Here is an 11687-nt window from a genome sequence, read left to right on the forward strand (position 1 = left end):
TCTTTTTGCCTTCCAGATACATCCAGCTCATTGTGCCTTTGACCTTGTTGGAGTCTATACAAACTTCATAAACACATACATATGTCTATGCATGTGTTTCAAGGGCAGCAGAAAGAGCTACATTTGAGAACTTCACATTTTCCTTATTCAAAAATTTAAATGAGAGTTTTAACATAGAACACCAATTTATTCTGTATATTCCAACATATCTTTAATACTGTGATTTCTATATGCAGTTGTGTGGTGATATATTGTATATCAAATAAAGCTTGCCTGACGATCAGAGGACAGAGCCAGCCACTAGATTAAACATAGAAGCCAGGCAGTGGTGGCACACACCTTTAATCCTAGCACTCAGGAGGCAGAGATCCATCTGGATCTCCGTGAGTTCAAAGCCACCCTTAACTACATGATATTGATTCAGTCTAGGAGAGAAACAGAACCAGGCAGTGGTGGTACATACCTTTAATCTCAGTACTTGGGATCCCAGCACTTGAGATCTCATGCCTTTGCTACCAGTATTTGGGAAGCACACATACCATTAATCCCAGCACTAGGAAGGAAGTGATATGGCTGGGCGGAGAAAGGCATATAAAGTGTGAGGAGATAGGAACTACGACTTTCAGCTGAGGACCCAAAGGCAATCAGTCTGAGGATTCATGGAGACAGGATCTCCTGAGGATTTGGGAGTGGTGAGAAGTTTCTCTAGTGGCTCGTTCCTTCGTCTCTCTCATCTTTCAGCATTTACCCCAATATGTGTCTCCAGGTTCTTATTATAAGCTCATTTAGATTTCATGCAACACAGTTGCTTTTTTGCTCATATTCATATGGGAAAAAATATCTTACTGCCTAAATTCTGTTATCACTACCATGAAGTTGAAATCCCTAGCAAATATTGGGATTTCAAGGTCTTTTCAGGATAATAATAAAAAAAAAGATGATCAATTTTACTTTAAAAGAATTCAGGGACAACAAGATGACTCAACATGTAAAAACACTTGCCACCAAGCCCAATGACCTACTTTGAACCCCAGGACCCACTTGGAAGAAGGAAAGAACCAATGCCTACAAACAAATATAATTTTTTTTAAAGATTTCCTAAGCATCCACATCTGGATAAGCTTTAGATCAAATTACATCCCTTCAGTAAATCAAGAAGTCTGTTCTCAGAATATTCTCTTGAGGAAACATCTAGAGTGTGGTTATTATTAGTACAGTATCAATATAAATTGAGTAAGGTAACTGCAGCTGGTAATTACATCAAGAGTTGTTATACTAAGATGTTTTTCTCTTAATGAATTCTTGATAAGTCCAATTTCCTCTGATCAATTAAAAACTTTGAAAAAGTCTGGTGGTGGTGGCATATGCCTTTAATCCCAGCACTGTGGAGGTAGAGCCAGGTGGATCTCTGTGAGTTCAAGGCCCTGTCTGGTCTACAGAGATCCACGACAGGCACCAAAACTACACAGAGAAACCCTGTCTTGAAAAACCAACAAAACAAAACAAAACTTTGGAAAAATATTTATTGGTTAAAAGAAAACTTAGATTTTGAGAAAAGTAAACTCAGAAGAAATTAATGAAACCACACAAAGACATTCATAATATGTAAAACTTTATGATTTAAAAAATGTTTCGGAAAAAAAAAAAAATGTTTCGAAAGCAAGCCCTGGTGACAATCCTGGTACTGGGGAGGCAGAGGCAGGCAGATCTCTGAGTTCAAAGTTAGCCTGGTCTACATAGTGAGTTCCAGGACAACCAGAGCTACACAGTGCGACACTGTCTCAAAAAAACCAAATCAATCAATAAGTAAATAACTTTACAAATGCCTTACATATATCATTTGCTACAAATTCCAATCCAAATTATTTTAGATGATATTTGATGCTCATAAAGACTATATATAACTTAAAATTTAAACATTTAATTCAATTGCACCATGTGTAATTAAGGGCATAAAAATAGGATCTCAAAGTAAATCCCAAACTAGAGACACAAGCAAACAGATCTGACCTTTTCAAGTGGCTTTCCCAGACAGTTTCCAATTAGTTTCCAGTCATTCAAGACTTCTTCAACTTTGGAAATAAACCTAAGAAGAAGGGAAAACTTTCTAAATACATAACCATACATTTTTTTCTATTACTATACAATTTCTTTAGAAAGACATTTCCTTACATCCTAACATTAGAGATGATTAGAGAATTCTCAACAAGTTTAATACTATGAGCCTAACTTAGGGATATAGAATAAAAGCAGAAACAATGTTGTTTAGTTGAATTACTCTTAATTTTTGATTCATTTAAATCTATTTAACTCAATAAAAGTCTTCTTTCCACAAAATATAAACGAAAAACAATCCATCCTCTTTCTTTTTTTTTCCTTTTTTCTTTCTTTCTTTTTATTTTTTTTGAGACAGGGTTTCTCTGTGTAACAACAGCTCTGGCTGTCCTGGAACTAGCTCTGTAGACCAGGCTGGCCTCAAACTCACATAGATCAGACTACTTTCTGCCTCCTGAGTGCTGGGATTAGAGACATGCACCACCTCCTGGTGAAAAAATCCTCCTTAATATGATACAATACATTTAGAAGAGAAGCAACAGGGCTGGAGAGATGGCTCAGTGGTTAAGAGCACTGGCTGCTCTTCCAAAGATCCTGAGTTCAATTCCCAGCAAGCACATGGTGGCTCACAACCATTTGTAATGAGATCTGATGCCCTCTTCTGGTCTGCAGGCATACATGCAGACAGAACACTGTATACATAATAAATAAATAGAAGAGAAGCAAAAACTGACAGATTAAAATGATACTTAAGGACAATTATACAACTGATCACTTCCCCCTACCTTCAAAATTTCCATCCCCAGCACCCACATAGTGGCTCACATTACCTGTAACTCTAGTTCTAGAAGATCCAATGCCTTCTTCTGGCCTGAAGATACCAGGCACACACGTGATGCAGACATGCATGCAGGTGAAAACGCTTTTACAGACAATAAAACAAATAAGTAAATCTTTAAAAGTGGGCTAAATTTGATCAGTATCTAATTAACACAGCATCAACAAATGAAAAATGTCAAGCTGCTTACATTGAGAGAAATACGGTGCAATCTAGCAACAGCACTGCTACCTAAAACATCTAGAAAGTGCTTCTAGAGTAATTAACGTTAACTGTTTTCAAAGGCATCAGATTTTTCCTTGCAGAGCATTATGAGTTAATGCATTTAAGAAAGTAATGACACCAGGTAATAATAATAATAATAATAATAATAATAATAATAATAATCAGCTTGTGATTTCACTGAATCTTCTCATTAACTCCTTAAAATTAAAATAATAATTATTCATATATGAATTCACTTTGGGGGAGTTTAAACAAATGACAATTACTAAATTTAAAATGAACTAAAAATAAGTTTACGTTTACCAAACAAATAAAAATGTAAACTAGCCAGGTGACGGCGGTGGCACATGCCTTTAATCCCAGTACTCGGGAGGCAGAGCCAGGTGCATCTCTGTGAGTTCGAGGCCTGCCTGGTCTACAGAGCAAGATCCAGGACAGGCACCAAAACTACACAGAGAAACCCTGTCTCTGAAAAACAAAAACAAAAAACAAAAAAACTATATTCAATGGGGAGCAAAAATGTACATTAAACATACAGTAGAGTGGTCTAGGTATACAGCCCAGTGGTACAGTACTTACCAAAAAGCCTGAGTCCCATCCCAAGCAACCCCTAACTGCACAGAAAAGCACTAAACTACACTGCACTTTTTATAAAAGTAAAAACTGGAAGCTACTTTCATATGCAATTGCAGCAAACAGTCATAAGTTTATGACACATCCACTTACTAGACTACTATGTACCTACTAAAAATTGTTCTGAAGAACATCTGAGGAAATAAGAACGATGTCTATATGTTAAATGAAAAAAGAAAGTTGAAGAAACAATCATTCATACAGTTTGACCTAAAAAGTTTACACATACAATTAAAAGAAGTATGTCAAAAATTTAATAGCTATATTCAGTGGAAGGTTCAAAAGTATTTTTTAATTTTACAAGGTATTATTGCTACAATAAAAATAATTTAAAATATAATTTTCAGAGTAAAAGAGCCATCTTCAACTACTTATGAACTCTAGCAGTACTTGCTAGGAGACAATTATACCCTACAAATACTGAGATTTGACTAGAAAAATTTAGTAACATTTTTCTTTAACAATTCTCCATATCTCAGCTGATGAGTCACTTAACTCCTTCTCCTATATTAGTATATTAGGTTCTTTTGTACATGGTTTTGGAAGAAAGAGGTTTCTTTCCATTTCCCTTCATAGCTTTTAGGTCAACATGTAATTACAGACTCGGTCATACTATCTGACTCATGTCTGTCTCTCCTGCTAGACTATACTTTCAATAAGAACAGGAACCTTATTTTTTTCATTTTTTGCTTGTTTACTGCAGTAGTGGGGTATAAACATGCTAAGCCTTGTTTGTCTTTACTAGCTACTAAATCCCTAAGGTCTTACACAGTGTCTTACACATGGATTATTTTTTCAACTGAAAAAATAATAATTTTAGGTTTCTATTTAGTCTTCTCAATAAATTATCTGTATGGTACATAACTGTTAGGTTTCAAATGTGGACAAAGGCTGAGGTGCCTATCTAACATATAAAGCAGGCACTGGCTGCCGGATTCTCCCTGCGCCCCTCCGCCTCCACCTGTTACAGGGCCCTCCCAGCTGGCACACCCCACCCCTACCCTGAACTCTCCAGCCCTGAGGCTGGGATGCCCTTCCCTATATAACCAACCATTTTGGTCACCTGGTCTTTTGGACAGCTTTCTTTTGGGCCTCCTGGCAGCTGCATCTGGTTTTCCTCTCTCCCCTCTCCCCTCTCCCTTTCCCTCTCCGTCTCCGTCTCCTCACATGGCCCAGCTCAGTCTGATCATGACCACTCGGGCTCTCCCAGATGCCCCTGCCTCTGGCTATGCTCTCCCACATATCTATAATAAGCTTTCTCCTCCATCATACCTAGAAGCAGTCATGTTCCTCTTTTTTTTTTTTTCCCCACTTTATAACACACTTGTTAGGTCTCAATAAGTTCCTTTTGCCATTCTGGCAATCAGACAAAAGCCAGCAGCACTGCCTCGGGGACTTAAGAAGACAGTTCCTACTTGCTAAAGGGAGTCATCTCCTCATCTCTGGCAAAAAGGGACTTGTGGCTCTTCCATTAAACTCTGCTTGTGGTACTTACTAGCAGAGCGAGGTCTATACTAACCACTAGGCTCCCTCATCCCAACTAACAAGTATTTGTCACAGTCATCTGGGCTGGCATGCCCTGCCCCTCCCCTCCACCTCTCCCTGCCCTGAGCTTCTCTTCACCTCCCCTAGTCTCTTTCCCTGTGTTAACAGCTATTTTGCCGCACATTCTCTTGGTCTCCTGGTTCCCATGTGGTCTTTTTATTCCCTCTTCTCTTCCTCTCCACCACCTCCTCCTTTCAGGGCTAGTTCAGTCTGGACTCTTCCAGATGCCCCTCGCTGTTCTCTCCCTCACGTCTACAATAAGCCTTCTCCTCAGTCCTGTCCTCATCTGCATTCAATACTGAAAAGAACTTTTCATCCAAATATTAAAATCAAGGCCTAAGAAACCTCAGTTGCCAGGCGGTGGTGGCAAACCCCTTTAATCCCAGCACTCGGGAGGTAGAGGCAAATGGATCTCTGAGTTAGAGACCAGCCTGATCTACAGAGCAAGTTCCAGGACAGCCAGGCATCTATAGAGAAACCCTGTCTCAAAAAACCAAAACAAAACAAAAAAACCTTCAAAGTCTCCACATTTGCCTCATGAATTACAAAATACTGGTTTTATTCTACAAAGAGAAAGAGAAGCTAACTTCCTACTTTGTGGCAATCCTCCTAACTGTGCTAACAATTATTTCCACATGAGCAACCAAAGAATTTAATACTCCCCTCAGGAAATTCTTTTGGAGCCAAAATTTTTTTATTCATTTCTTGGCATTTGAAGTACTTTTGATGACATCTTTGACCTGATATTCTTTGCCATAGTCCCTAACCATTACACATCTGCAACCAACTGTTACTTTAAGAAGCTTCCCCTCTTGATCAAGTTCAAGGAGGCCACCCACCCCCCTAGTTTCCTGTCATCAATCTTAATTAGGTTGATGTGATGCTCAGCACAAAGTGCCTTCACTTACTTGACATCCACAGACTCATCACAATTGCACACAAGCACAAAGAGATGGGCTTGGCACTTCATGAATACCATGCCGTGTTGGGCCATCACAGACAAGGGTGGTCTTTAGCACCTCTTGTAAGGCAATACTGGCATCTATTACACCTCAAGCAGCAATGCTTTCCTCCGCCATGGTGGTGGATTATAGGCAAGTTCTAATCTTGAATGCACCCGAGACTCCACCTCTACCCAGCTCAGAGGCAGCAGGAGAAAAGGCTTTTTTTTTTTAACACATTGGTGTTTTGCCTGCATATAAGTCTATGTGAGGGTATTGGATCACCTGGAACTGGAGTGTGGGTGCTGGGAATGGAACCTGGGTCTCCGGAAGAGCAGCCTGCTCTTAACTGCTGAGCCATCTATCTCTCTAACCCCATTAAATTAATTTATTTATATGCATGTGGGTGTTTTGCCTGCATGTATGTCTGTGTACTAGGTGTGTACCTAGTGCCCATGGAGTGTGACAAATCCTCTGAAACAAGTTACAAATGGTTGGGAACTGCCATGTGGGTGCTCAGAATTGAACCTGGGACCTCTGGAAGAGCAGTCAGTGCTCTTAACCACTGACCCATTTCTCTAGCTCCCCTCAGGAAATTTTAAGCTATTTAACTAGGGGAAAACTATCACTTTTCATTCCAAAAACTGTTTCCTTATCACTCATCCTCCAAGATCAATTATATTTTCTAATTACCTTCAAAATATCTACCTTAGAGTCAATACGCCCCAAACTGCACTCTGGTTACTTTGATGCTTCTCTTCATCCCTTAAGTTTCATAGTTGAGCCTTCCCCCTCAGACTTACATCAAGCTCATCTTCCTAAATCTAATTCATTTTATTCAACTAATTACAGTTCTACTTTATGAATCAAGGTAAGTTGCTTACTTCATTTTACCACAATGTAACAACTTACTAAACAATCCTTATACCATCTGGCCAAAATCTTACCCCTTTCTTAAGCAGCAATTCTTTCTAAACCCAGTCTTCTGACCAGCAGCAACTGTATTACCTGGGACCATGTTAGAAAAGCATCTATGTGGATCTGACCTAAAACCTACATTAATGGGAAATGCTGAGAGTTGAGACCAGCAAATTCTGATGCATAGTCAAGTATGAGTCTTTTTAGTCCAATACAGCAACTCTAGATTCCTCCACTTGGCTCTGGAAGGGGGTCTCTTCCTTACTTGTATTTATTTCCCAGTGATAGCTCCTCACTTACATGTCTAGCAATATCAGTCCCTTCTCTGTCTGAACCAAACCCTTAACCATTTTCCATTTTCTTTCTTGACAGATTGCTCAGGCTATAGTCTTAATTTCCTTAGATCAAGAGATCCTTCCAACTCAGCCTTCCCAGGAGCCAAGATGACAGGCAAGTGCCACCTCACCAGCTTCCATTTCCCTCTGGTTTTCAAAGCAGGGTATGTCCTGTCTTTTTCCTACAAAAATGTCTTCAACAATTTTGTAGTCCACATTACTCTTTTTAAATGGTTCTCTGCAGTATCAACTAACTTATTTTTTGGGCTTTTTTTTTTTTTTTTTTTTTTTTTTGGTTTTATGAGACAGGGTTTCTCTGTGTAGTTTTGGTGCCTTCCTAGAGCTCACACTGTAGACCAGGCTAGCCTCGAACTCACAGAGATCCGCCTGGCTCTGCCTCCAGACTACCAGGCTTGCTGGGCTATTTAAAAGGTATACCTTTCCCCATCTTCAGGATAGCTCGGGGCACAGAGTACTTGCCCATAACGTCTTGCTAGTGTGTTAGTCTTACTGCCTCTCTGAAGTGTGGGGATGGGCATACAGGTCAAAGCACTATTTCATCAAGGATCGTTAATATATTCCTCTGCCACCATTTGATATTCTGAGAGCCACAAACTTGGCAAGCCTACAAACATTGCGATAATAAAACGACCTCCATACCCATAACTAAAGGGTTTCTGTGACAATGAATAGAAAAATCACAGTCTAAGCCATCAAGTCCACAAACTTAGCTTTCCACTAACTTCAGTGGTCACACCATGGCACCGGAACAGCTGTTCATCTGAGTTTGACGAGCTCAGGCAGCCCGGGCGCATAACCAAGTTTAAAATTTAATGACGTGTGAATCAGAACATCCCGAAGACCCGCTGTTTGCAAAAATAAAGAAGAGGAGGAGGAAGGAAGGCACAAAGGAAAGGAATGAGGAAATAATAAAATTTTAAATCTGTAAATAGATGATTCTGGAAGACAGGGTGGAGGCGGTGGGAGGAAAGCAGATGGACAGCGATCGGTGCGCTCCAGGAAAGCCTCTGCCAGTGAGGCAGACTGACAGAAGGGCAGGAGACACGGGGACGACTTCGGAGGCGGTGTTCGGTGTCCGGGGAGGGGTCGGGAAGTCAACACAACTTGTCGTTTACTTATTATTTTTTTTTTCCAAAGGCGAAGTCCGAAGGTTTGTCTGACCTGCCCCGATGAGTGAGGCGGAAGGAGCCACAGCTGGCCAGGGAGAGACACGGGACGTGGGCGTCTCCCTCAGAGCCCGCGTCACCTGGGTTGGGGACCCACGGCGCCACTCACCTTTCCCACTCGGAAGCCGTGGTGAAGTCCGTGATCTCAAACACCTCGGACTCGGGCTGCGGGGAGAGAGAGAGAGAAGAGCACAGGCATTAAAGCCGCGGGGCGACTGCCGTGGGCGGCAGAACCCTGTGACAGACGCCACCGGGGCGCGGAGCTCACCTCGCTGTCCGCCGCCATCTTGCGGAGCGGAGTGCCAGGCCGCGCGCGAAGGCTGCCGGGAAGGAGGGAGCTAGGAGGCGGGCGCTGTGTGCCAGGGGGCGTGGCTTCGTGTAGAGTGGGTGTGGCCTCGGCGCAGGTCCGCCCCCGGAGGGCGTGGTGCCTTTTCTCCAGGCAGAAAGATCTTAGAGTGACTTCAACGCTCCCTCTAGGTTGTTTAATAATATTTTTTTAAACCCTATAGTGGCTGGGGAGATGGCTCTGCGGTTAAGACTACCCGGTGCTCTTCCAGGGGACCTAGGTTCGATTTCCAGCACCCACAGGACAGTTCCCAACTGTTTGTAACTCCACTCCAAAGGGATCAATCATATGCCCGCTTCTGGCCTCCACTGACACCAGGCATGCACGTGGATGCACACAGACATACATTCTGACAAACACACACATTAAATTAAATTTAAGAATTTTTTAAAAATTTATTTTAGGTGCATTGGTGTGAAGGTGTCAGGTTTCCTGGAACTGGAGTTACAGACAACTGTGAGCTGCCATGTGGGTGCTGGGAATTGAACCAGGGTCCTCTGGAAGAGCAGCCAGTGCTCTTAACTGATGAGCCATCTCTCCAGCCCCTTCAGAAATATTTTTAAAAGAATTTAAAAAATAAAAGTATTCTGTGGACTCAAGCAGAGCTGTTGAACCTTTTGACATTGTCACATGATATTGTCATCTACAAATGTGTTGAGCCACATTCATAGATGTCCCCGGACATATACAGTCCTGTATAGTAAAGACCCTAGATGTGTGTGGTCAAATTGTATTTAAAAATCTAAAGCACTCTGTGTTTGTTTTCATTGAAATGCTTTTTGTTTTGTTGTTGTTGAGACGGGGTTCCCAAGCCAGCCTCAAATTCACTGTGGTGAGAAGGATGACCTGGAGTTTCTGATCCACCTTCTGAGTATCCTGACTATAGGCATGTAGCACCAGGTTTGGATTATGCAGCAGAGCTGGAACCCAGGACTCTGTGCATGCTAGGTAAATGCTCTACCTGAACTATATCTGAGCTATAACCTCAGACCTTGTTCAAACTTTACTGACTTGTAGACACTGACCAAAGTCCTATAAACCCACCATCTCTTTATCCTAAACCACCCTGAGGGGAGAACTATACAATTAAAGTTAAATTTTAAAAAGTCATACAAGTTACATATTTTCTGAAGAGAGCAGCATGCTGTTTGACGAATGTTTCACTTTTTAAACTACTGAAGGACAGGAGTGGCCAACTAGCAGTTGAGAGTTCTGCTGGGGACTGGAGTGACAGACGGCTCGGCAGTTAAGAGCATTGAGTGCTCTTGTAGAGGACCTGGATTCCGTTCCCAGCATCCACACGGCTGCCCTCCATACCTCTAGTTTTAGAGGATCCAGTATCCTCTTCTGGCCACATATATTCAAGCAGCCAAAACACTCAGACACATAAGAATTAAATAATAAATCTTTTTCTTTCAAAGATAAGGTCTTTCTAGTGTGTAGTTCTAGCTCTCCAGGAACTCACTGTGTAAACTAGGCTAGTCTCAAACTCAAAGAAATCCACCTGCCTCTGCCTCCACCAGAGTACTGAGATTAAAGGCAGATGCCATCACACCCAGCCTTTAAATAATAAATCTTAAAAAGAAAAAAAAACATCTCTCTCAAGCCAGCGAGATAACTCAGCAAGTAATGGCACCTGCTGCCAAGGCTGAAAACCTAAAGTCCATCTCAGGGACCTGAATGGTGGAAGGAAAAAACCAACTCCTGCAAGTTATTCTCTGACCTCCACAATTCTGCCAGCCCTCCCCCAAATAAATAAATAAATAAATAATAAGCTGTGAAGAATTCTGTCATAAATAATGAAATATTGTACATGAGCTCAGTGTATGTGGTGCTCCAGATCAAACCCCGAGACTCGAGCATGCTTGACAAACATGGTATTAACTGGGCTACATCTCCAACCCCTTGACTTCATTTGAAGCCTGGTAAAGTAGCCAATGGGTCTCTTTTGGCTGGATATAAAAACAAGAATGAAAGTCCAAGATCATAAATCTTGACGATGGAAACACAGTGACAGTAAGTTTTCATAGTTAAAAACATAAAAGGAATAAGGGGATGTAGCTCGGTTGGTAGAATGCCCAGCATGCATGAAGTTCTGGGTTCACTCCTAGAATCATTGGATGCAGCAGTGCGCACCTGTCATTCTAGCACTTTCTGGCCAGCCAGTTTAGGCAAATCAATAAGCTCCACAAAAGACTAAAAAGAGGAGAGTAAACAATGGATAGAGACCTGGGGAAATTTGTACATGGAAAAGGATTTCTTTTCATTTCTTCTTATGTAGGACTTTGCCTGCATCACAGGTACCCACAGAGCCCAGAAGTCAGAAGAGGGCATCAGCTCCTCCACGCTGTGAGTGGCCAGGAATTGAACCTGGGTCCTCTACATGAGCAGTGAGTGTTCTTAACCGAGCCATCTCTTCTGCTCCTGAAAAGATTCTCTTTTTCACATTTAAGGTCTTTAAAGTGAAGTAGGTCTTTGGGTCTTAGGGTCAGACTGATCTGATTTTAGCTATTTACTATTTAACTTTTTAAATTTTTTAGCTTCCCTAACCCTGTTCATATTAGTAAAAAGGACTCTATAATACCATTTACTATGTAGGATTGTATTCAAGATTGAGTTCACATAAAAACAACCCAATGTCCAGCCTGAGATAGGTGAGCAATG

At 41.4% G+C, this 11687-nt stretch overlaps 1 protein-coding gene across 3 annotated transcripts in view; it reads right to left on the reverse strand.

The window, feature by feature from the left end:
* Rab3gap1 (RAB3 GTPase activating protein catalytic subunit 1) overlaps positions 1-8996 on the reverse strand; it is a 62032-nt gene extending 53036 nt beyond the window's left edge. For all 3 annotated transcript variants that reach the window (XR_005093033.1, XM_028874938.2, XM_028874937.2), the window contains exons 1-3: positions 8946-8996; positions 8787-8842; positions 2011-2086 (exon numbers count right to left, since the gene is read on the reverse strand). Coding sequence is in view for 2 of the 3 variants with exons in the window: in XM_028874938.2 (XP_028730771.1) it covers positions 2011-2086; positions 8787-8842; positions 8946-8963 (150 nt within the window). In the remaining variant the exon portion in view is untranslated. The remainder of the gene's footprint in view (positions 1-2010; positions 2087-8786; positions 8843-8945) is intronic.
* Between the last annotated feature and the right edge of the window lie 2691 nt (positions 8997-11687).

This window comes from Peromyscus leucopus, chromosome 15, assembly GCF_004664715.2.
Source record: "Peromyscus leucopus breed LL Stock chromosome 15, UCI_PerLeu_2.1, whole genome shotgun sequence".
In the NCBI taxonomy this organism is placed as follows: Eukaryota; Metazoa; Chordata; class Mammalia; order Rodentia; family Cricetidae; genus Peromyscus; species Peromyscus leucopus.